Genomic DNA, 26302 nt, shown 5'->3' with positions numbered 1-26302 from the left:
GTCAATCTGCGCCTACGGCCATCGGAACAATCACACACATTCACACACCAGCGAGTGCCCCACTGGAGGCAAGGAGGGTAAAGTGTCTTGCCCAAGAACACAACGACAAATGACTCGGCGGGAGTGGGAATTGAACCGCCAATCTTGAATCATTGACCCGCGATACCACTAAGCCACGGCCACCCGTTGCACATATACGTCCAACCACTTTCTTTTTTTGCTCAACATAGTTACTATGAATTAAATTAAGAAAGCAATTAGATGACGTACCATCATTGTGGAAGAAAGGAACCCACGATGTGTCGGGTGTTTTGTCTTGACCTCCGTCTCCGCCGAACCCCTGAGACCGTCTCACCAAACCCCTAGGGTCCGATCAAACCCAGGTTAAGAACCACTGCTCTAGAGTCTTTGATTCTTAATAGATAGATAGATAGATAGATAGATACTTTATTAATCCCGGAGGAAATTGCATAGAGGATATCTGGTAATGGTCTGCAGTGTTGCTTCTGTTTGAGAGAAAGTCATAGAAGGAGAGGTGAAACCATTAATTATTCTTGGGTAAACCAGTTTCAAGTCTAGAACAAAAGTTGCAGAACTAAACATGTTGTTTTATGTCTCAAAAAGGACTCCATAAGATACTGAGCTTCTTAAATTGTCTGTCCCTTTGATTGATAGTCTTGTCACTAGTGTTGCATCAGTATTCATCAACTTTTGAATTGGATGCCAAAAATTAAATAACAGCTATTACCATACAGCCCAAGTTAACAATACATTGTGTAAAATACTTAATAAACAGAACGCGCTAATATGAAAATCATCAGACATCGGCAGGTTGTTGGTCTCCCTTTGAAAGTGTCATTACGAAACACAAAATAAGACAACACTGACTCTGAACTGTTGAGGAAGTGAAGCAGCAAAGCCAAATCATTCATCTTCAAAATGCAGCCAGGGACTGAACTGATAACTAGTAATCAGAATCAGAATCTTTATTTGTCATGCTGACACATGCTTTCACATGCGACAGTACGAAATATCCCTCTGAAGTTCCCAGTTAGCCCGTCGGATAAATATAAGAAAAAAAATTGAATATGTAAAATATATACAGTATCTGAACAGCAGTTCTTATTTACAGTGAGTGACAAATTAAAGTGTGTCAGTGTTGAGTTCCAGTGAAAGTTACTTGGAACAGATATACTTTACAGTATAATTGTAAGATTACTGGTAAATCTAGAATGAACTGTGAGAAATTTTACTCAAGTTCTGATTGCGCTTTAAATTATTAAAAAACAACATTAGTATTAATATTAAAGGGGTCCTATTATGAAAATTACATTTTGGTCTCTACATACTGTATACATAGTGATCCTCCCTAACCCGACCAACTCCTAGAATCTGGTAAACAAACGCTTCCTGGACACTTTCTGGGAATTCATGGCCCGGACCGAATCAAAATGATCGGATTTTGCTAGAGTGGTATTTGTGATGCCACAAAGAGCACTCTGTGATTGGACAGAGCGATTGACGATATTGACTGGTTGACATGCCCAACGGCGTGGCGATCCCCAAGGGGGAGTTTGTTCAAGCTACAATCTGAAAATTCTCCACAAAATGTTGAACTCAGCTAGCATTTTACTAACTAGTTAAGTCCACTTCTGTCGTGTGTGTGTGTGTGTGTGGTTTGTGATCAGGCTTGGGTACCAGTGTGTGATAACGACCTGGATCAGAGCTACACACTGAAAGTTCCTCACAAGCTGTTGTAGTGGCTAACTAATTAGCGCTGCTTCAGTCAGGTATGTATGTTTGTGTGTGTGTGTGTGTCTGCCTGTGGTTATCCCCAGGCGACACACGCCAAAGCAAACACATAACCAGTTGCACATTAATTACTAATTCAGAACAATTGTCTGTTTTTTGGTGAATGAAAGCAGCTTTAGCTCTTCTAAGTGATCGGAGAGCTGCGTGTATCCACACACAAACATACGCAATCACGCACGCACGCACGCACACACACACACACACACACACACAAGAATACAAGAGAAAACATAGTCTTACAGGTAAAATCCCATGTTTCATTAGTTTGCGTTAGCTTAGCTCTCGTGTTATCCACGATCTGTCATTGTCCATGACAATTGTCGGAAAACACAGCTTTAATTTTCTCATCGGCTGGTCTCATCATGTTATACAATAAGCCACGAGTCTTTGTTCTGCAGAGAATGAAGAAGAAGAAGAAGAAGATCAACTTTATTAATCCCCTTAACAGGGAAATTACTCTTTTCACTCTATACATGACTATTTTGTGTTACATACAGGATTTATTTGTGTAGGCCCCTGAAACACACCCAAAGCAGGTCCACCCTTAGCACGAAAAATCAACTGTTATATCAGGAAAATCAAGAGTGCAAAACACAATAAAAATTACAGCGAAATACGCAGCAGCGAAGTTACTGAAAGTTAAAAGGTTCCAGACTATGTCGATTGATCAATCTTTAATGCAGTTCCGTTCAAGTAGCGCACGTAAACAAAATGCATGTGAATGCAACCGTGAAGGAGGTGTTGATAGACGCAGCTCGGTGGGGGGACGGGTTTGGAGAAAGGGAGCTGAGAGCTACGCCCCATTAATACAGAGTGTTTGGGGGCGGAAGAAATTTTATCAATATTCAAAGATATTGAGCACCACAGATCACTTTGCAGGGCTCGAAATTGCACCCATTTTGGTCACATATGCGCCCAAATTTTTATCAGTGCGACTATTAAATATATTTGGGAGCACTGGTGCAACTAGGGGAAAAAATCTGGTGCGCCTTTTTTTGTGAGACCGCATTCCTGCGGTCCTGCCAGTAAACAATGAGAGCGCAACTGCGGCTGCTCTCCTGGGCGAGGGAGAGAGGGGCGTGGAACGTAGATGGACGGAGCGGTCTCTATCGGTCCGTCACTGCCTTGCTTTTGAGTAGGTGCTCCTCAAGTCTTTGCTGGTGCTACTCACTTCTAAATTTGGAAGCACCAGTGCTACCAAGAAAAAGAGTTAATTTCGAGCCCTGCTTTGGGGCAAGACATTTCAAATACAGTGTAGTTGGACATCTGGCAGCTGAATGACATGAATTAAAAAAAGCATAATTTGGGACCTTTAACATTTTGTTATTTGTTTAATTTCCCGTTGCATTTCCACTTCACCGTGTCCTCCTGAAGGTGTCCCTGCTGAAACAGTGGCTCCAGTGGGCGTCGGTCTTCATGGTGCTCGTCTGGGTAAAAATACCCAGCTATGTCACCTTCATGAATATTTGAACGTTGTAGCCCTCGTGAATCCTGACGTCTTTTGGATGTGCCTTCCATATTTTCCTGCAACAGGAGCAGGCTGTGAGGAGGATGTGACCTTCAGCCAGGTGTAGGACTTGCAGGATGTGATGTCACACAGCAACAGATTCGTTATGGATGCGAAGGCTGGAGGAAATAACTCAGTTTGGTGTGGAACAAATCTCTTTTATGCACTGATCAGGATTTGTTTATTAGATGACACCATGTTCTTAATTCTTGCACACGCCAGAAGTCAGTTGTGTTACAACCCGCCTTTTTCTTTCCAAAAGGTGTGTGTTCACTAGTTTCTTTCTATTCCTAATTCAGGCATTTTAAAACTAGATTCTATGTTCTGATGGGTACATTTTTATTATTAGGTCTATCTTTCCAGATATTCCATACACACCTGGTAGAAGCTTGTTTTTATGGTAACCTGCTTGTATTTTTTTTACTTTGTTGGTGAATTAAACGGAAACATCCCTTTAAGGGATTAATTGTTATTGGATTTATTTGCGGCCTTACAAGATTGTGTAACAGGTACCATGTTGTCATGCTGTAAGTGAGTCCAATAGCCTGCTATGTGTGTGTATTATAATGACATAATATGTCACGATTGTTTCTCTGCTTCATTTGTTTGATTGTGTCCAGAATGGAGACAGCAGAAACATTTACAGTATTATCCGCACTATAAGGCGCACCTAAAAACCTATAATTGTATCATAATCCCATAGTGCGCCTTATAATCTCATGTGCCTTGTATATGGATTAGTATTCATATTAGTATTGGTTAAAAACAAGATTGCTGAAAAAAAGCCGTCAGTCTGACCGGCAGTCATGCCGCACTACGCCACCAGGGGCTCCCTCAGACAGTATTCAGGCCGTACTATGCCCCCTAACAACGGTAGTCAAGGGGCATCGCCGAAGTGCCGACTCTCCCTGACCTGCTGTTTGACGGAATCTGGAATCTCGTGAGGGTCCATTCAATTAGTCTGCGGAAACACACGGAGAAACTGGCAAAAAGGTGAATGAGAGACCCTCAAAGCTGAACTTCCAGCATTTTCTGAAATTTCAAGAGCAGAGTCACTACTAGACAAAGGTGCCTGGTGTGCTGCAATTGATTTGCAAATGTAGTTGATACCTGAAACAATACGTTACGAGGGGGAGAGTGGGTGGCGCATTTTGTCTTGTGTATTCTGTCTCGCAGCGACGTGCTGTGAGATTCATGGCAGTGAGACACCTCTGTTAAAGTCAGGCCCCGTCCACACGATGACAGATTTTTTTGAAAACGCAACTTTTTGAAAACGCATCGAAAACAATTCGCGTCCACACGACAGCGTTTTCAAAAAAATCTCCGTCCACATGTAAACGCATCAGTGTGTTTTCGAAGACGGCTATAAGCATGCTAAACCATGTGGTGGCAGTATTGAGTCAAATTTTATTCAATAGGAATCCTCCGTGTTTTGTTGTCACAAAACGCCTGCAAGAATGCTGCCATCAACAAGGTTCGTACATCAATCATGTTTGTACACACGGGCCCATAAATATGACGTCACAGCGGTTTTCGTCGCAGGCAAGACGTCAGCGTTTTCAAAAAGTTGCGTTTTCGTTCCGGATATCTGCTTTGTCGTGTGGACGGAAGGCGTAAACGCAACAATAAAGTTGTATTTTCAAAAAGTTCCGGCATTGTGTGGACGGGGCCTCAGAATGGCCTCATTGACATTACACTAGCCGTTCACAGCTGATTAAGGGTACTCATAGTCATGAATGCTCTAGATAGTGGACAGCGCAACTACAGCCACAAGTTTTTAAAATCTATTTTAATATTTTTTATTATATGCGCCTTATAATCCGGTGCGCCTTATATATGAAATAAATTATAGAACAAACAGTTCATTGAAGGTGCACCTTATAATCCAGTGAGCCTTATAGTGTAGAAAATACTGTATTGTCTGTTGGATTTTTGGGTGAGGTTCTGTTTCTTCCACTTTTTTTTGTAGTTGGTTTTGTTAGTGTTGGATGACACTGCCTGGTTGGTATTCATTATTTATCAAGAGGCAAATATCCTCCCTATATACCTGTATTTATAGTCCAGCCCTCCATCCAGTATTTATATTGAGGCCAATTATTTCTCTCCAGTAGAAATAGAACGGTAGTCCAGAAGAGGAAATACAGTCCATTTTCTCCATTGTCTCATAACACCTCATGTGGGTGCAGTGAGTGCAAAGTTTGAATCCAGCCCTTGTTCCTTAGTTTCAACTTGCTTTCTGTTTGCTTTTACCTCAACCATTCAACAGGGAGCATGACAACACATGAAACAGGATTATTATTCCATCGTCCATATTGTTTGCCTCTTAAGGCACCCTTCAATGGCTTAGTGACTATATTTAGTTTATGGGTTTAAGAAAAGAATTGATCATGATGTTCTTCTACTCTTTCATTTAAAGTGCACATAAAGTAGTATTTTCCATAAAATATTAAACAAACTGAATAATCTAAAATTGACTCACATTGTTGAGCATCCACATATCACAGAGTTCATTTTACCTCAAGAAAGTAGTGCATCCCTGGGATGTGCTTCGAGAAAAATTTGTGCATCCCAAAAGTCACAACAGTATATACAGTAGAAGTCGTATGCAAGGATTGTTTTGCCAATAGTACAGTATAAAAACTAAACAAACTGTTAATTGAAATGATTTTAATTAATAAAGACGTCATAACTGTTTAAGTAAAAAAAAAGAAGAAGCAAAATTATATATTGGTTTTATCAACATGTTAAAGCCTGGTAGTCATTTAAAAAATGTTTTATAAATAAATAAATATTTAATACAGTTTTATTTTTTACTTTTGCTTTTCACTCAATAGTTTTCTTTGCCTTTAATTTGTATTGTATTCTCCTGTGGACACTGCACCAAGCTGACAGACAGAGCCTTCTCCGTCAGTAATATCTGTCTCTTTTTCTTGATTTGCTTGTGATTGTTTTTCATTCATTAACACTTGGTTTTTCTTCTTTTGGATCTTTTTCGGAGGCATGATGATTATCAATCAATTATTCAACCTTTATTTGTATAGCGCTTAATCACATTAGCAGACATTTCAAAGCGCTTTAACAGACAGATACACCAAACAGGACTCTCCAAGCAGAAGCGACAGCTTATGATTGCTCTGGAGGGTCTAACTAACTCCTCTCTCTCGCTGCAGCATGTGAAACAAGCAGATGTCGATTTTAATAAGGCAGAATCACGCAGATGAGTCGAGTGACCAGATTAAAAAGCAATGGCGATTTCTGGGTTCCAAGTGGAAAAATGCAAAAATTGTGAATATTTTTGTTGAATGGAAGTGCATTAAAAGCTTGCGTCCCACGGAAGCACTCTGTCTGACAATCATGAGTCCCTGTCAGAAAATGTGCGTCAAAGATACAAGGACGCACAACAATGGGAACACTGATATCAGGATATTGGGCTTCACTCTTTAAAATCCTGCATATAGTGACTGAGTTGAAACAGATCGTAAATTAATCTGTAGCAATATTTACCATTAATTCAAAAGTACCACTCATTCATATAATTAAAGCTTTAAACTATTGATCAAATAAAACAATCATCTTTAAAATGTAGCTTTTGCCGATTGAGCATTTTATGACCCTAAAGTAAATCTAAGGGTGAGGTTATTGAGGAGATTGAGCAACATGTGACTCATGTCTGTACTGAACCTGCCTTTGTAAATGATTATTAAGAACAGACACACAAAACGCAAACCCTCCTCATCCTCTGCAGGGATCAGTTTGATGCTGATCAGCCTTATAAAGGAGCCAAGAGTTTCCTGTTCATTTAGCTGCTTTTATGTGAATGACTCAGTCTCCAGGTTTAGTGAGACCAGTAGTGAGTATGTAGTACATTAGACGAATTGGTTGCCTGATTTAATTGAAGCAGGAAAATGGCCAAACATCCCTGGTACTGCAAGTCATTGTGGGTCTGGTTCAAACTTTAAAAGCCTTTTTTAATGAGATTCCATCTTATATCCTAAGACCTCCTCAGACTAATCAGACCAGTCCGTCCTTTACAATGAGACAGGGAGCCTTTAATCTTATAGGTAGTACATAAAGTGTATTAGTTTCCAATAATAGAACTCATGTATTTTTTTGTGTCACATGTGGTCTGTTGAGAAAGTCACAGAATTACATATTTTTCCCATTCATTCATTCCATTCATGCCTGGTTGTTGAGGGATGAGTACGCCAAAGTAACAGGTCTCACTTTGTTAGTTAATAATATAACTAAAATTGTGCTTCAGCTGGGCGGCACGGTGGTTAGCGCTGTTGCCTCACAACATGGCGGGTCCGAGTTTGAGTCCCGCTCTGTGCGGAGTTCGCATGCTCTCCCCGTGTCCAGCTTCCTCCCACCTCCAAAAGCATGCGCTTCAGGTTGATTGGCCGGTCCCAAATTCCCCGTAGGAGTGAGTGTGTGTGTGCGTGTTTGTATGTCTTTGTGTGTGGCTCTGCGGTGCACTGGTGTCGTGCCTGGAGTGTCCCCCGCCTCACGCCCTATGCCAGCTGGGATAGGCTCCAGCTCCCCGTGACCCGCTACGGCGGGTACAGCGGCGGTACATGAAAATGAATGAATGAATGTGCTTCAGCTGTAATTTTATTGGGTGCTGCACCAAAGTGATATAAATGGTGATGCACGCTGTAATGCTGTTTGCTTTCATTCTTCCCGTAGGCTTCCTCCTCCAGACCTACACCTGCCTCTGGCAGGTCTTTCTGCTCCACAGTTAAAGTCTGCCAGAATATTTGTGTTTCCTCATTATCTGTCATGACAATTGATCTCTGCTGCCATTCACAGACCAATGTGGTGTTCCTTCTGTCACATCACAAATAGGATGTGATAAGGCTGTTCCACATTTAGTTCTAACGGTACCAGAAGACTGGGAATGCTGGTTCAAGCTGCATGAAATGAGCTACCTTAATGAAATGAGATTCCTTAAGACAGTGGGTGGATTCCTGCTATGTGGCCTAAAATTGAATGTTATGGCAAGACATTACCAGTAAGATAAGAACAGATGAATGGAGGATCTCCTCCACTCAGGCAATGCAGCAAAGGAAATGGAGATATTACTAATCACTATCCCACAAAGAAGAGCCTAAACAGAATGTTTATACGACTTGAGAGACTGAAATAGTTCGAATCAGTCAGTTCATTTTCTACCAAAGCGTAACTATAGAGATACAGTCACAGGGACACACATGTGCATGAAGCTGTCAGAAGTGATGAGCCTGTAAGCAGTAATGACCAGTTCATGTTATGTGCATTACTTCTACTTAGGGTTATATTTATGTCTCGGGTAGATAGAAATCCCAGTGTGCTATCAAACTTATTTTCCCCCTCCCAGCAATGACATCCGTCCGTTTCTCCAATCATTAAGATCGAATGCTGGTGAAGTCCAGGTGTCCTCTATCCCCTCCTATTGTTTAAACCAGACAGAGTACAAGTTTATTTAATATTTTTTTCTGTTGTAATGATTCATTAGTTAACAGAAAACCTGTTATAGTTGTAAGATCAAAGCCTTGTGCAGTCATGTTTCCTGAGATTGTCTTACTGTAGAAATCTCCTACTGTTATAACCTCTTTATGTTTTTTTTGGGTATTCATTTGAATACCTAAATGTTATCAAAAACTGATTTTTGCTTTGTGCGGCTGCTTTGGCTTTCTCATGTCGCTATCTTTATCTTCTCCATTTAATCCACTATGTATCTTCAGTCTAGACTCTGAGCTCAGCAGATTTACACAGATCACTTCTAAGAGGAATACCACTTATATATTGCATCATTAAATCAGTTTACTTAAGAGGAGCCACATGAAACCAAGGCTATTTCATGCATCTGATGGTCTGTCTGCCATGTTTTAATTACAGTTGGTTTGTTCTTCTGTTGTTACAGATCCAAATAAAGTCAATTTCTTTAAAATAAACCTATCGGAGAACATTTCAGAATGCTGATTTATGTTGGTTCTGACTCGGTGACCCGCTTAACAGTACCCACTCCTTATATGTCTCCTGTCAGCTCTTAAGAAACGTTTTAAAATGCCTCAAAACACTTGATTTACATGATATACAGTACGACTAAATAAAAAACTAAGTTCTAATGTGATACCGTAATTAGTTGCTACACGCAGCAAATAATGTCTAGTAATAAATAAAACCCATGAGAACATGAGTGGCTGGTACATTGTTCACCTTTAAGACGAGAACACACTATCTTCTGGTTGTTGACTTGAAGTTATAAGAGAAACGAGCAGCTCTGCTCCCAATCACCCTCGGCGATACCTTCTCAGTTCAACTCATTTATTCCTTATTTGGATGATTTGAAGAGATCTCTGCTGATACTGGAATGGGTGTTTCCAATCAGAAAACTTTTAAAAAAAAACTTGTCTAAAGTGACTAAATTCTAAAATACTACACTGGATTGGAATGTTTTCAACTGGTTTTCATGCCTCTTTCTTCGCCATTGTTAAACAAGACCGATGAGAAATATCAAACACAGCTTTCAGACAAAGGCTGTGCCGAGACTCAGCTTCATGGAAAACAGTTAGATTAATAATTTTTATTCTCACACATCATTACAGGCATTTGAGCTAGTAGCTTGCAATTAGTCTTCTTTGTTTGTATAATCGCTTTAGAATTAAACCAAATTATGGCATGAACTAAATCAATGACTGAACCAAGACACACATATTTTGCATTGCTGGAATACGATTTGACAGAATGACATGTGAAGTCATTTGACGACATCCTTATCATTCTTTAAATGTCTTTTTATATAGTTACTGTTAAAATCCATATGCATAATTACAGCACAGACTTCATTACTGAACACCAAGCATCATCCAAACAGTCTGAGGATGAACAGTCCATACAGTTTCTTCAGCACGGCACTGTTTTGGATTTAGGGTTGTTAAAATTATAACTTAACTGGGACTTAAGGGAAGACATTGTTTCAATGCCTGAAGAAATAATTCAGTGGATGAATTATTTTGTACCTTAAACAAACGAACCACTGTCTAAATAAACTGTAGCTGCTGTTGACATGAATGTTGTCTTAGAATGTGTTGTTTTGCACTGGTAATTGGTATTGATTTTTTTTTTTTTACAGATTTTAATGCATGATTTTTTTGTGTCAATTGATATTAAAATATCTGTGTGCACAAAAGTACTATACCTATTATAGTCTCTTATATCAGAAACTGTGAAATGCAACCTTACTGCAATTGTCTAATTTATATAAAAGATTGTTTTTCATGTGGGCGGCATGGTGGTGCAGTGGGTAGCGCTCACAGCAAGAAGGCTCTGGGTTTGATTCCTTTCTGTGGGCAGTTTGTACGTTGTCCCCGTGTGTGTGTGTGTGTGTGTGTGGGTTCTCTCCGGGTTCTACGACTTCCTCCCACCTCCAAAAACAACATGCAGCTTAGGTGAATTCTAATTGTCCGTAGGTGTGAATGGCCTCTTACTCCAGCAGACCCGTGACCCGCAAGGCAGAAAGATGAGTGGGAACGTCTCATCTGCACGAAGATGGATGGATGAATTAATTTCATTGCTTTTGGTTTATAGGTGTAATATTTCTTTATGAGCTATAATATCTATAATTGAAGGTGGATCGTTGTATGAGCAGAACAGACCTGTATTTCATGTTAGCCACATGCTACTAGACCACAGGCCTTAGTTCAAAGACTGTTAGCAGTTACCTATTAGCATGGATAAGTTTGAATGGATTTTAACAGACTATTTATAATTGAAGTTCCCCTTTGAATTGTTTTGGGGTTTAGGTGAGGGCAGAGAGGGCAGTAAAATGACTTTCTTCATTCTTAAATAGGTCTAAAATACAAAATACTGCACCAAATTTTGCTTGAGGATATTTATTTGAAATTTAAAACTCAATCAGTGTGATCAATGACTAAACCCTGGAGCTGTTGGTAGGTCTTGCATGTGTGTGATGCATTTCTCATTAACTTTAACATTAGACTGTTCTTAAACTAAAACTGTTAACACTGACAACCTTTTTTTTTTTTTTTTTTTTGTCGTCTCATTGTGAAGAATTGCAATTGGTCTGTTATGTCCTTACAGATCAGTAGCACAGAATGCTATTTTTTGCAGTGGAGAGAGCGCATATTGGCTGCAGGAGCGCTGCATCTGCCTGCGTCAGTGCTGGTTGTTATCTAGCCCAGAAATATCAGTGCAGCTTTTTCTGCAGCAGCTACAGTTCGGGCCTCTGCAGCAGAGATGTTTCTTAGGACAACTATAAACAGTCTGGCTACATGACCATAAAGCAGACTGAAAGTTATTTATGAGGAGATAACCTGTCACATCTCATCTACTGATATGCAGTCTCTGTGTTTTGGATATTCCTGTCAAAATGCAGACTTAAAATAACTTGTTTTGTGTCTTCAGTTTAAATTGAAGTAGTTAACTTGGGCACAGTGTGTTTGGGATGGAGATGGGGATGGAGGGGGTCAAGAGGATCAAATGCCCCCTCTACCGATTCAATTCCGTCTGAAACCTTACTGGTTATTCTAGGCTCATGATTTATGTTGCGGGGGAAAATCTTCATTATCTGCTGTGCTTCCAAAAATAAAATTGAAGTCGTCCAAAAACGCATTAAACATTTATGTAATCTGCAGTGGGAGTATAAATAAATGTCAAACTAGCTGTGAGAAAACCGATTAAATCGAATCTTAAGCAAGAAACAAACACATTTCTTGTCAGGAGGTACAGAACATAGGTTATTAATGTTTCCTTTCTGTGTTTCTCACAGTCAATAAGCACAAACCCTGGATTGAAACGACGTACCATGGGATTGTAACGGAAAACGATGACAAAGTGCTTCTCGACCCGCCTCTGATCGCTCTGGACAAAGATGCTCCTCTACGCTATGCAGGTGAGAGAAGAGCGTCAATGGTAGCGCTTTAAAGAAAACACATTAAAACTGTGTGCCTTTAAATAGTTCATGGATGTAATGTGTTTGTTTACCAATAGAAAATTATAAGCTATAAGGATTATGTCGCGGTCTTTTTTTGGCGATGATAATGACATTTGAGATAAAATGCAAGCTCAGCATAAAGAAATGTTGAACTGACAAAGATTGAATATGTTGAAGTCCTGCAAACCGACTAGATTTTTGTGATTTGGGTGTCGTACAGCTGGCTGGGATTTCAGCCATTTTAGCCTTTCTGATATTCTGATTTAAATAGTTGCCTTTACAGTTTTACATCCACTCTTCCTGTGGAAAGGTGCAGTTAGTGTCCCCTGACTACAGGGAAGCATTAGCTCCTCGCTCAGGGTTGACTTTGGCCAGGATTCAGAACAGCCCCGCTTTGGAAATGATTTCCCACCATTAACTAAACAGGATTCGTGTGATTTCTCATCTTTTACTTTGTTCAAACTTAACTTTTGATACGACCACAGTTTAAGGTTAGTATGTGGGCATTTGGGCAACCAAGCAGCTGCCAGGGTGCTCCATTTTTTTAAAAATCTTGAAGTTACTTCCCCTGATCAACAGGCGAGACTTCCATGTCCGTGTTTCTTTCAGATGAGATGCAAAATGAAATATTTTCCACAAAACTAAATGGACTTTGCTTGTATGACATTGATATGATCACATAGTTCTTAGGGTTTAAAGCTTCAGAGACAGCCCTGTCTCCAAATTCCTCCCAGCTGGTCCATCTGTGCCAACATTCAGGATGCTCTCTAAAACTGACCCACAGACTGGAGAGGCCCGATCACGAGCTGTCAGGCCAGATCAGTGTGATTACGTGAAGATTAATCAGCGTGAATGAAGAGCCACTGTGTGACTTATCTGTACATCAGTGTGATGTACAGTGGGACTGACTATCGCCTGGTTCTCATGGATCCTAGCATGACTGTGTGCAAAGTGGAGCTGAATGATGCACACAAAGCAGAGCACATTTGACCACAGCAACCAATTTATTTGATTCATGAACACCGAACAAATGAAAAAAATAAAAATAAAAAAAGAGGGAAAAAAAAAGATTTATAATTTTAAATCTGTTTGTATTCAGGTTTATTTTTTAGCTAAACAGATTAAGAATAATATTTTTGTTTCTGCAACACAGTTTCTACATTGAGTTCAGTATCTGTAACAGAATAAACAACATATTAACTATCCAGGTAATCTTAATTATCTGTCTTTATTCGGCATCAGTGGTTAAATGTCAGGACTGTAAAATCGATTTGTAGCTGTCATGGCGGACTTCAGCCGAGCTGAAGAATTTGTCCTGGTGCTGGTTTGAGCTGGTCATTAGTGTTGTGGTAAACTCAGAGGCCCACAGCTCTCACTGCATCACTGGTCCTGAACAGCGGTCCCTCATGTGAAATCCATTTTAATTGTTTGGTGAATGAAAACACAAGGGCCTGATGCGACCCTCTGGGGGCCCAGTCAGATCGGTAAAACAAACAGGCACACAGGAAAAGATTCTGAATCTTCACTTCGTAGTCCCAGGATTTCAGATCATCATTTATTTATCAGAAGGGATGTGTGTGTGTGTCTGTGCGTGTTGATGTGAAATAAGATTCTTGTTGGTTGCAGTTTGATGTTTGATGATATTTACTCCTTGTTTATTCTAAAGTTATCGGCTGAGATACACAAAACTGTAAATTTCAGCACAACTGACTTCTGAGAAATGTTTGAACTGCTGTTTTCTTTCAACCGGCTGAAGACAATTTTCTTAGGAGACGATAAATGTGATCATTTTTTTGATGGTGATTTAGTACTCTATGAACTCATAGCGAGAGTGTGTTTCCTCCCTGTCATCTCTGTGCTCTCTCTGGGATTCTAACTTTTCTTTTAACTGATCTGGATTTATTTTTTCTCCCTTCCTAGAGAGTTTTGAGGTGACCCTCACCGAAGAAGGTGATCTTGGGTTCTTTCTTCTGCCTTGTGCTTAGTTGTTAATGTTAACCCACTAACGCCAAACAGCATCCACATGTTTACACAGCGGCTCTCGCCTTGCTCTGTAATCTCCCCCATTTGGTTTTTCTCAACTTTATGTTTTTCTCACCCTGAATTTTTTGGAGTTCCAACAGCTGGATGAAAAGTGTGATGTGGGGCCGACTGTTCTTAGAAATATCTGTGCATGAGACATCCATTGCAGTTTGCAGACCCTAACAGTTTTTCAGCTATCACCAGGAAACAGAAAGCTGCTTTAAAAAAAAAGAAGTTTTTGTCACTTTCTGGCCATTTTGCTTTATTTTACCATTTTAATTAAGAATAAAGAAAGACTGGCCAATTATTAATCATCCTATCCAAAATGATGTGATTGATTTCACAAACTCCAGATGGAAATTGGAGCAGAAAATAATATGAAGGTATCATCCATGTTCATGGTGCCTCTCAGATCTGTGCAGGAACAATCGCTCCTGTGGAAAAGTCTGACATTTACGTCTTTATCTGAAAGCTGCTGAGATTGTTAACTAATGCAAACTCTCTCTGCTACCAAGTTTCTGTTCATTTTGCCTCCGTGGGTCCGTTAAGTTAACTCTCCACCATTAGCATGGCTGCAGTTGTCATTTAATGTGGATGTCAAGCAAGTTGATATTTCTAACCCCAGTTCTCATCCAGTACTGTTTTTGTTTGAAAACTGTTATTATAGCGGTTCAATTCTTTATGATTTCATTTCATACTGATTCATTTTATAGTAGTTTGCAATAAGAGGAAAAAATTACACAGGAAGACTTTCTTTATTTAAGATATTAAACTGGAGGTTTTGTTTGTGAGGTTTTTTGTTCTTTCACAGACGTTCCCATTCAGTGTTGGTGACTGAATTGGTGCTGGATCGCAACAAAGCCGAAACAATAGATACTATACACCATAAATATTTAGATTTTCTTTTACGTTAACCATTGTTTCTATCATAATATAGTAAATACATTTTACTTATTACACAAATAAAGATCTTTGCTTTAAATACTGCTTTGGATGTAGTTCCTTTATGGGCTGGAAGTCATGACTTTTCTTTATGAACCCTTTAAGTACTCCTGTGAAATGCCTGTCCACATCTTTTTTGGTTTCTGCCTGCATGACTGGATGTAACTTTTTCAAGTGGCTTGGATAAGACACTCTGTCTTCAGTGATACTAAAATGTCCCATCCTCTCCCAACCCCCCCCCCCCCCCATCCCTACCCCCCAAGTACTCACCCATATGACAGTGCTTTTGGCCTTCCTCCACAGCCACCACCCACCCCAATCTACTACAACTCCCCGGCACCTAAAACCCATGGCTAAATTTCATTTATTTATTTTTGCGTGAATTTCCGATTTTATTTAGACTTTTTTTTTCCTTCATTTTTTCATTAGTTTCACACCTGCTGCTGGTTATTCTAAGAAAGCTCTCTTATGGCTCTTGACGTGTTGTTCAGGTGAGATTTGCGGCTTCAGGATCCACGGTCAGAATGTTCCCTTTGAGGCAGTGGTCCTGGACAAGTCCACTGGGGAGGGGGTCATCCGGGCCCGGGACAAGCTGGACTGTGAGCTGCAGAAGGAACACACCTTCACCATTCAGGCTTACGACTGTGGAGAGGGTCCCGACGGCGCCAACATGAAGAAATCCCACAAGTGAGTCAGGCAGTTGAGGTTAAATTAATCCAGTTAAATTAATCCACTACTAAACGCAAACTGAAATGTCAAGGGAGTGATTTAAAAATCTATCTATATATTGGTCCAAGACTGTTTGGTACTAAAGCAAACGTAAAAGTTAAACATGAAAGTTAGAACACATCTGATGACATCGCTGTAATGAAAAACTGTATTATTAGTATTATAATTGAGTATGTAATCGGTGGACTAATCTAACTGGTAGCAACTCAACCATCATTGAATTTATTCTTTCTCTAGACTGGAATCTGTTTGTATTTTTAATACCTTACCACTGATGAGTGTGATGTGTGTATTCTGTCTCTGTCAGGGCCACTGTGCACATCCAGGTGAACGATATCAATGAGTATTCACCAGTGTTCAAGGAGAAGTCCTACAAAGCCACCGTCATCGAGGGAAAGAAGTACGACAGCATCCTGAAGGTGGAGGCAGTGGATGCTGACTGCTCCTTCCAGTTCAGCCAAATCTGCAACTATGAGATTGTCACACCCGACGTGCCGTTCACCATCGACAAAGACGGTAGGGACACGCATCCCCCTGACACATTTACTGCTCATCTGTGTAAACAACGGTGCAGCACGATGAACAATGAAGGCCACACTGTGAGAGTATTTACAGCACAATACAAGAATTCACGTATCCATTCAGATGATATGAAGGCTCTGATGAAGAGGAATTACAAACAGGAGATGAAGTGACTTGGAGTTTTTAATGACCTGCATGCTGCATTTTTTAACTGTTAGTACAGCATCCAGTCCGAAGCAGGATCAATCAAAAAGTCAGTTTCAGTGTCAGCTGTGATCATGACGTGGGCGAACCTACAGTATTTGGTGTTTTTTAGTTCAAATTTTTAGAAATGCTTAATTTTGATGCTTATTCACTCCAGACAAGTTTTTTTTTTTTTTAAATCGACATGCACTAGCAGAGCTGGTGAAGTGAAATAAATAGAGGTCCTGGTGCTCACTTTCTTCCTCTTCCTCTCTCAGGTTTTATCAAGAACACAGAGAAACTGAGTTATGGTAAAGAGCGCATGTATAAGCTGACGGTGACGGCCTATGACTGCGGAAAGAACCGCGCCTCTGAGGACGTTCTGGTCAAGATCAGCGTCAAGCCCACGTGCAAACCCAGCTGGCAAGGTATTAAAGCTCTGTTCCTGCTGTAGCTGCCAGCCATCAGTGTTTAGGTGTGTCTCAGGGCTGAACAAAAGGAAGCTCCTGATTCACCAGCCACACAGGCTTCCTTTTTGAAAAAGGCCTTTTGTCATGCTTGAAAGACTGTAGTACTTCCTAATATGTCGGTGCTGTTGACAGCCCCGGCTGACTGCTCATGTTTTATTCCCGCTGTAGTGAAGGACATCTTTTAATTGTTTCCTCTTTCAGGCTTCAACAAGAGGATTGAATACGAGCCCGGCACTGGGAGCCTGGCCCTTTTCCCCAGTATGCATTTAGAAACCTGCGACGAGCCAATCACATCCATCCGAGCCAACGTCGAACTGGAAACTAACCATATTGGGAAAGGTTGTGACCGTGACACCTACTCCGAGAAGTCCCTTCACAAGCTGTGTGGTGCGTAGCTGCCGTGCTGGAAGTGGTCGTTATCAGTGACGTCTCAGAGGAGTTAAAAGCCTTTTCTGTTTAATCCACACACTTAAAGCCGTTGCCTTTGATTTAGGAGCCAGCTCCGGCACCGTGGAGCTTCTGCCTTCACCCAGCAGCTCCGCCAACTGGACTGTGGGGCTGCCCACTGACAACGGACACGACAGCGACCAGGTGTTTGAGTTCAATGGAACCCAGGCCATCAAGGTTCCTGACGGCATGGTGAGCACGAGCCTGAAGGAGCCCTTCACCATCTCTGTGTGGATGAGACACGGCCCCGGGGCCCACGAGAAGGAAACCATCCTCTGCAACTCTGACAAGACCGGTAACATCTCCAGAAAAGAGCAGAATTATTTGCACCACGACCGTCTCAAAGCTGCTTATTTTTCTACATAATTAAATTAATGGCAACTGCTGCATGAGAACTACATTATCTTCTATTTTCATATAACTGATGTTGTATCCTTTTTGTTTGCATCACTTATAGTTCAGAAACAAACACATCAAAAAAACATTTAGTCACGTTTTGAACTTCTCTGTGAATATAGCTGTTATTTCACAATAAATTAGTAAAACATACCTTTCATGCTGTTGACCTGTCAGGCCGGAACACCGTATCAACTGATACTGTTTGTTGGTTTGTGTCTTAGCATAAAAACCCAACCATCATTAAAGCCAGATATGCTCCCGTTTTTCTGAAGTTCAGTGTCAGATGTCGAAGGAAGTCCATATTTATGTGCAGCTTCGTCGTCATCTTGGCATACCCATTATTTCTGCACATATGGTGTTTGAAAGTATGCCTCTAATTATAAAAAAAATATCTTTGAACAATAATAAGCAGTGGGGGAGTGTTGGCTGGCTAACACGTAGAAACAAGCTTCCTTCCAGACCTCCTTTCTGACCTCTGCTCACTGACTTTTCCATCTTTTTGTGACTGGTAATAAGTTCTGTGTGCGGTCGGAAGCTGCTTGATCTTACTGACTGTAAAGTCTCATGGCCATCAGCGTCTGTCGGACTGCTTATATAAGGATTACATCATAATGGTTCTGTCCTCAACAGGAAGCTCTTATATGCATGATGTCAGTCCCAGTCATGACCTCCATGCAGCCAGAGACATATGATAGATAATGGTCAGGCCTATAACCTGATTCCATTTACATACAAAACATTTCACCATTGGCTTGACTTTCATTCAGTATCATATTCAACTAATTCCACAGATACTAGGTGAGAAAAGTACTGGAAGTCTAGTATTTATAGTCAGTTTGTGTTTAGCAGATGATGATGACAAGAATCCTGACATTTTGAGTTCAGTTTTTTTTTTTTTTGGAGACGTTTCCTCCAGCGTTTTAGATCGTGTCCTGATTTTCATCTTCTCTGCTGCAGAGATGAACAGACACCACTACTCCCTCTACATCCACAACTGCAGGCTGATCCTTCTCCTCCGCCAGGATCCATCGGAGGCAGAGAACTATAAACCAGCCGAGTTCCACTGGAAACTCGACCAGGTCAGCCGCCTCTTCTACCAGACCTCTTATCTTTTACAGTCACAGACAAAAAAAGAGTACCAGCTCACTGGGCGACATCTTCACTGTGTTCCGAACATCAAATCGTCGTATCTTCCGTGTTCTTCACAGGCGTGTGACAAAGAGTGGCATCACTATGTGCTGAATGTGGAGTTCCCCACTGTGTCTCTGTTTGTGGATGGAACTACCTTTGAGCCCTTCCTGGTGACAGAGGACTACCCACTGCACGCCTCCAAGATCGAAACGCAGCTCACCATCGGTGCCTGCTGGCAAGGTAACCTTACAGACTTTTTAAGAAATGCAAATTAAAGAAGACAATTGTTTGTGTGAAATATTAAGCGGAAGTACACTTTGAAGTACTGTATGAATTCATGTTCATATGGTTAAAATGTTTCTGTAGTATTTGACTATTTTTGAGTCTCAAATGGTGAAAAAAAACCCAAACAAACTGTAATTGCACCCGATAATGTGTATATTTATTGATTGGTGTTAAGATGTAGAGTGCATGTCATGTTATTAACTCCTTTCTTAGAGTCTCAGATGATGCACTGTGACCTCGTGTGTAGCATTTCAATCTGCTGCAGGTCCTCAATCTTCTTCCATTTCTCTCCCTGCTCTCTTGTTTCTGTCCTTTGCAGACAACTCAGGACATGACAATGACACTGAGTCAGTCTCTGAGCCCACCTCAGGTTGCTCTAGTCTTTCCCTCATTTCTCAGATATGTCCATGTATCCTCAGTGTCCCACCATGCTAATCGCATCCTCATACCATTTAACTAGAGTGATTCTCACGTTTTCTAGATATAGATTGATTTTCTCATTTTGGAGCATGAAGCTGAACATTTTTTTGTTTTTTCTTTCTTTTTTTTAGTGTGCGTGTGTATGTTCTCAGTTATCCAGGTCATGGTTATCCAATCCACTGGACTTTAAAGGGACAGTAAACTCATTTTAAAGTAATATATATTTTGTTTATCATTATGAAAAAAAAAAAAATATTTTCCTGATGTCTGGCATCATCCCTAGTGTCAGGACACCTTACAATCTGCGCTGCAGCAGTTCCGTCACGTGGGATCATGGGTCATCGGCAACACCCGTCGCTTCATCAGTCAGGGCAACCATTACAGCACAATACGATCAATGAAGCGAAACATCTTCATTTGAAATGATTTTTTGATAAATAAGTGTGATAATTTTGGCTTGTAATGTTGTTGCTTCCCGTATATTCATAAAACGGCGCTGATATGGATTCGCCCTGATGTCTACGATTGCGTCACTTCCACTGTGAGGGGGCATATCGTAACTTATGATATATTTTGTTTGTCCAAGGTCCCCACTGATAAAAAAAAATAAAATAATGCCACTAAAACATTTCTTTTATTTATGTACTTCCAATAATACCTCAGGTTCATTTTGAATTTCCTGTCCCTTAAAAAAGTTTCTCGTAGACGCTTCGCCTCTCATCCAAGAGGCTTCTTCAGTTCTCAAGAAGAATGGATGAAAGGCAAAACGTCTTCAAGAAACTTTCTTAAATATAATTTTTAAAATTTTTGTCCTCTCCATGCAGCTTTAAACATTTAAGCGGAACATAAACCAACATAGAATGAGCAACAAACTGATCTGGATTCAGGGTTTTAGCCGTGCAGCTTTCAGAACTTGACCTTTGAGTCAGTAGTCATTCCTCCTTCAGATAGCAAAACTGCTGTACACACACACACACACACACACACACACACACACACACACACACACACACACACACACACACACACACACACACACACACACACACACACACACACACACACACCTTTTTCTGACTGTGAGACCTTGAGATGTGAAGGTTCTGTCCTACATTTGTTTCGATTGGGAGACACATCACCATCAACTCAGGAAGCGCTGTATCTGTTCACAACAATACTGAAACACTGAGGTATGCTGAACGTTAAGGCTCCAGCTTCAGGGATTTTCTTTTTATATTTAGAGCATTTTTTGTTCCTTTAGCTGGTTCCAATATTTTGTGAAAGGGTTTTATTTCACCTTTGTCTTTATCACTTGAGTTTCTTTTTTTCTGCTGATGTGTTTCTTTGTACATTAAGACTGTGGTTTGCTCTGTGAATGTAAATACTGCATGTATTTTAAGCTCATCCATCATTCCCATTCACTGGGCCTCAGGGCTTGTCAGGACACATATACTAACATGCATGAATGCAGTTTATGTCAGCTTTGTGCATTAAGACAGCATGCTTGAACCGCCAGTCTAGTGAAGGTGGCGTCTGTCAGTCGGACGTTTGGCTAACTATTCTCCCGTGTTTGTTTTCTCCTCCCCATCACCATCCTTACGTACTCAGGTGGAAATGCTCGAATGGCTCAGTTTTTCCGAGGGAACCTAGCAGGCCTGATGATCCGCTCGGGCAAGTTGGAAAACAAGAAGGTGATTGACTGTTTGTACACATGCAAAGAAGGACTGGATGTGCAGCTGCCTGAGGAAGTAGCTTCAGCTGTCAAGGTGAGCACAACAATATGATGTAGAGACAACAAACACACACATCTACCTTACAGAACTACTTGAATTTCATCCATGCTTCAAAGCCGGTCCTAATTAGGTGTTTCAGATCTTTTTTGCTTGTGAAACGGAAGCAAAGTATCCTCCTGACTCCTGACATGGATGGCTTTTATGTCTGAATTCTTGTCAGTGTAGCCAGTGAGTGGTTTAAATATTTTGTCAAAGAAAAAGTGGGTATAGTATAAAATGTCAGGGTGTCCCAGTGATTGCCGTTTGCTATAAAACAATACAACAATAAAAAAGAGTGTGGCATAAATGAATATGAGCCAAAAAGGATCCCTTTCTGCTGCTTGAATAACACCGACCATGGATACGAATCTGACCTAATGACTTTAAGCCGTCACATGTTTAATAGTAATAAAATTATCCTGACAGCAAATATGATTATATTTTTGGCTGTTTGCATCTGATCACATGGTCTCTAACCGTCTCTCAGGTGGAGTTCAACCCCAACCAGTCCTCTCTGACAGTGGAGGGTGACGACATCGATGCCTTTGATAAAGTCATGCAGCACATTTCCTACTTGAACTCCCGCCAGTTCCCAACCCCCGGCATCAGGCACCTTCGTATCTCCACCTCTGTCAAGTACGTCACACAAGGCCGGAAAAGTCCTTAGTGTTTTACCTCTGATTGGTCCAACTTGTATCAACAGTTCTGTCAATTTTATTTGGTACAACACCAAATCATTTCTGACGTCATGACATCGTCTCCAAGAAGATCGGGTCGAGATCTGTTAATGTTAAATATGTTACATGTTCCCTAATATTCACACATCTGTCTCCCCTCAGATGTTTCAACAAGGAGTCGTGCGTCACGCTGCCGGACGCTGAAGGCTATGTGATGGTGCTGCAGCCCGAAGAACCCAAGATCAGCCTGAGCGGCATTGACCACTTCGCTCGCAGCGCCGCCGAATTCGAGAGCCAGGAAGGCGTGACGCTGTTCCCCGAGCTGCGCATCGTGAGCACCATCACCCGCGAAGTGGAGGCAGACACCGAGGCCGAAACAGTGGAGGGAGCCGACGACGACCCCACGGGTGAGGAAATACCAGATCATTTATAGGAAAGGTTGCAGGTGCAGTGAACATACGGTTAATGCTGCGTGGATTTAAAGTGGTTGTTGCTGGAAAGGATTACGCTCTGAGGCCAGTGGGATTGCACAGAGATGAAGAGAGATAAGTTGTTTACTACTTAATGGGAGGGGTCAGTGATCAGCGATGCCATCTGTTAGGCATGTGTATCAGCTAAGACAAGGAGAGACAATAGATGCTCGCTGAGGCTGACACAGATACAGGAAGATTCAGTGTCCCTGTGGCAAACAGCAGGCCTAATGGGACAAAAGAGCTTACAGGATCTGTTGCTCCATCCTGCCTGGTACCGCCCTGCCTTCCATCAGCCAATAGGTGACCAGGAATTACTTCATAAGAGCTGCCAGTTGAAAATGTAAACGTGAAAACTGTGTGTATCTGGCTGACTGCCAGCAGGGTTATCACAATCAAATGAAAAGAAATGTAATTATGTGTCAGGTTTTTGTGAGTTCTTCAGCTGCTTTCCATGTTTTACTTCAACCATCGCAGCCTTTCTTAAATTTGTTGCTCTCTAAAATAGAAGAATCTCTTCTTCTGTTCGAGGCTTACAGCTTGAGGCTACAGCTGCTGTTGCTGGCATTAACACGTGTGGATGGTTGTGTTGCGTCGTGAAGAACATAGGTTCTAGTTCTGACGAGAAAGCAGAAGACACTGTCAAGTAGTCCTTTAAAAGATACATCATGACAGCAAATTCTCAGAGTGCAGGCTCAATATATACAACCTTAAATGTGAGAGAAGAACTGCCAACTTCTTTTTATAAATCTGTTTTCACTACTTTGGTCATTCAGTCCAGGAGACGGTGGTGTCAGAGGAGATCATGCACAACCTGGACACGTGTGAAGTGACAGTGGTGGGAGACGAACTGAACGGGGAGCACGAGAGCCTGGAGGTGGACATGTCACAGCTGCAGCAGCACGGCCTGGAGATGAGCTCCTCCAACCTGGGCTTCGCCATCACAGGTATGGACCACAGAACTAGCACAGAGTCTGACAAATATCATAGCAGAATGTTAGCTGACCAGAAAAATACATTCTAGACAAGAAGTGAACCCTTTGTTAATGTACAGCTATACCTCAATCTGCATTGGTAATCGGTTCCAGGAGACACTGCGTATGTCAAATTAACTTGTCTCCAGGCTAAACCCAAAATAATCATTCTTAGTTCTGTATTGTACTTTGTTTATGAAGGCATTTTCAGGCATTTTATTTTTTTAATGTAGTACAGAAAAGAAATCTAAATTTAAAGATACATTTTGGTGATATTAACCATACATTACAGATGCTTTATGTATTTATCAATATTTAGGACAATTAATAACATAAATGTTTATCTTTCTGTGTAATTTTTTGGACAACCGACATATAATCTTGAACGACGTCACTTGAAACAACCTAAGCCGAGGAATACCATGATTAAAATCTGAAAAATATCTATTCTGTATAACAAACATTTACATCAGAGTGGATTCACGTCAGTCACCACATCTGAAGTTTCTCAGGATATAATTACAATTTTAAGGAAAGTAATGATTGAAGGATGCATTTCTAAAACCTATTAAACTACACTTCACGCATAAAGTGATTGTTCTAGTTCATAGTCTTTCTGACACTCGTATATGATTGTAGCTGTCCAGATTTCTTTCTGACATGCTCTCTGGTCTCTTTATTCCAGGTGTGAACACCATGTCCAACTACGAGCAGGTCCTGCATCTCATCCGGTACAAGAACTGGCACACAGAGGCTCTCTTTGACAGGAAATTCAAACTGGTCTGCTCTGAACTGAACGGGCGCTACATCAGCAATGACTTCAAGGTCGAGGTATGACTGAGCATTTGTTCATCACCTAAAAGCAACACATTAACAGCTGTCATATCTCCATGTAACTGAAGCATTCTCAGAGCTCAGCTCATCACATCTAGGATAGAGGCCTGCCAACTATGCTTTGTCTGCGTTCATGTGTGTGTAGGTGAATGTAATCCACACAGCCAATCCCGTGGAGCATGCCAACAACGCTATGGTGCAGCCCAACTTCATTAACCCAGTCCATCATGCCTCTGTGGATTTGTCCGGTCACAACCTGGTCAACGCTCATCAGGCTTCAGGTACTGAAACATGGCCCAGTGAAAGGTGCAACGGTGATCTTTTTTGTTTTTTTTGGATCAGATTGTCTTTGCCAAGATTATGTTCACCTTCTTTTGTCTGTAGTACACAGAAAGTATGTCTATAGGACAAACCTGTCCTGTATGATTATCAGAACAAACCAAGGACAGTTTTAGGACTCAGGCGTGCAGAGAATATATTTGTTTCTTGTCTGAAGAAACGGTCAGTCATTAAAATGTGTATTTTAAAATCACTCTATCAATAATGGTCTACTGATACCTCCCCTACTTACACTGTTTATTTTTGCACATTTAAATTGCTAGCTAACATAATTTAGGCAGTGATCTGCTTAATTGTTGCTGCCTAAAAAATTGTCTGACCTCTGGTTTGTTAATCACTGTGAGGGATGGATTACAGTCTATTAACAAGAAGTGGGACACGTATGAAACACGGGTTGTTTGCCCATTTATATAAATGTTTAGGGATTACACTTGAGTGCTGTCTGTGACATCTGTACAGGCGGTCAGACCACCGCCTCTGCTGGCCTTTTTTTTTTTTTTTTTTGCTGGTTTCCATAATCCTGCAGGCTGTCAGACTCACTAAGCCGGCCACCACACGAAAAAGGCCATTTGCTGCTAATATGGGGTAAAGTGGAGCAGGTTAGCAGGAGAGGCTAATTTATTTAAAGTCAGACACACCTCCTGTACAGTAGAGCTTCCCTAAACGTCACTGCTGGCACACAATTAAAGGAACGATTGCTGTTCAGATACCCAGAGGGCCATAGCAGCTGCGTGTCACTCAGGTCTGGATGTGTGACTTGAACAGACTTTACCTCTAGCCTACTCTGATCGTTGGTGTTGTATTCCTCGCAGTGGTCCCGAGCGCCGCCACCATTGTCATCGTGGTGTGCGTCAGCTTCTTGGTGTTCATGATCATCCTGGGTGTGTTCCGCATCCGAGCCGCACACCAGCGCACCATGAGAGACCAGGAGAGCGGCAAGGAGAATGAGATGGACTGGGACGACTCGGCCCTCACCATTACCGTCAACCCCATGGAGGTAAACACCTACTGAGTGTTTGATTGGGGGCAGAAATAACGACAGCCTGTGATGATTGGCCGCTGGACAGAGTTTCGCTTCTCAGTGAAATTAGGTTTCGGCTGAGACAGATTTCCACCTGCTAATGCTCTCTGGTTGGGCGTTGAAGCTGTGGTCTAGTTTTGTCTGACTGACGTCTTGGTGGAGACAGGGTTGAGACTTTGTTACCTATGGCCAGGAGGTCTTTGGGTAGGCAGGCTCTTAAAAAGGAATAATCAGCTGATTTCTGCAAAGTTCTCGTGGGATTGGGTAAAGAAAAGATTCCAAAAATTGTAGAAGATCCAGGATTTTTTTCCACATCCATTCCATGTTCCCTAATTACAGTAAACCTACTGAACCAAGTTTCACTAAAGTGTGTGGAGGCCTGCGCACACTTCAGTAGTGTATTGATGCCAG

At 41.2% G+C, this 26302-nt stretch overlaps 1 protein-coding gene across 4 annotated transcripts in view; it reads left to right on the top strand.

The window, feature by feature from the left end:
* The window catches only part of clstn1 (calsyntenin 1), a 35800-nt gene that overhangs the window by 5931 nt on the left and 3567 nt on the right, over positions 1 to 26302 (top strand). Inside the window, exons 2-18 of one of the 4 annotated variants that reach the window (XM_068337491.1) lie at positions 12090 to 12212; positions 14175 to 14204; positions 15710 to 15905; positions 16255 to 16463; positions 16931 to 17080; positions 17324 to 17509; positions 17616 to 17864; positions 18926 to 19047; positions 19177 to 19339; positions 19704 to 19754; positions 21413 to 21570; positions 22064 to 22212; positions 22416 to 22660; positions 23500 to 23670; positions 24383 to 24528; positions 24677 to 24812; positions 25683 to 25867. In XM_068337491.1, the coding sequence (XP_068193592.1) occupies positions 12090 to 12212; positions 14175 to 14204; positions 15710 to 15905; positions 16255 to 16463; positions 16931 to 17080; positions 17324 to 17509; positions 17616 to 17864; positions 18926 to 19047; positions 19177 to 19339; positions 19704 to 19754; positions 21413 to 21570; positions 22064 to 22212; positions 22416 to 22660; positions 23500 to 23670; positions 24383 to 24528; positions 24677 to 24812; positions 25683 to 25867 (2669 nt within the window). The remainder of the gene's footprint in view (positions 1 to 12089; positions 12213 to 14174; positions 14205 to 15709; positions 15906 to 16254; positions 16464 to 16930; positions 17081 to 17323; positions 17510 to 17615; positions 17865 to 18925; positions 19048 to 19176; positions 19340 to 19703; positions 19755 to 21412; positions 21571 to 22063; positions 22213 to 22415; positions 22661 to 23499; positions 23671 to 24382; positions 24529 to 24676; positions 24813 to 25682; positions 25868 to 26302) is intronic. The other 3 variants (XM_068337499.1, XM_068337508.1, XM_068337515.1) reach the window with 3 other exon arrangements.

This window comes from Antennarius striatus, chromosome 2 (genome assembly GCF_040054535.1).
Source record: "Antennarius striatus isolate MH-2024 chromosome 2, ASM4005453v1, whole genome shotgun sequence".
In the NCBI taxonomy this organism is placed as follows: domain Eukaryota; kingdom Metazoa; phylum Chordata; class Actinopteri; order Lophiiformes; family Antennariidae; genus Antennarius; species Antennarius striatus.
The sequence above is the reverse complement of the archived record's forward strand: the minus strand, read 5'-3'. Positions and strand labels throughout refer to the sequence as shown.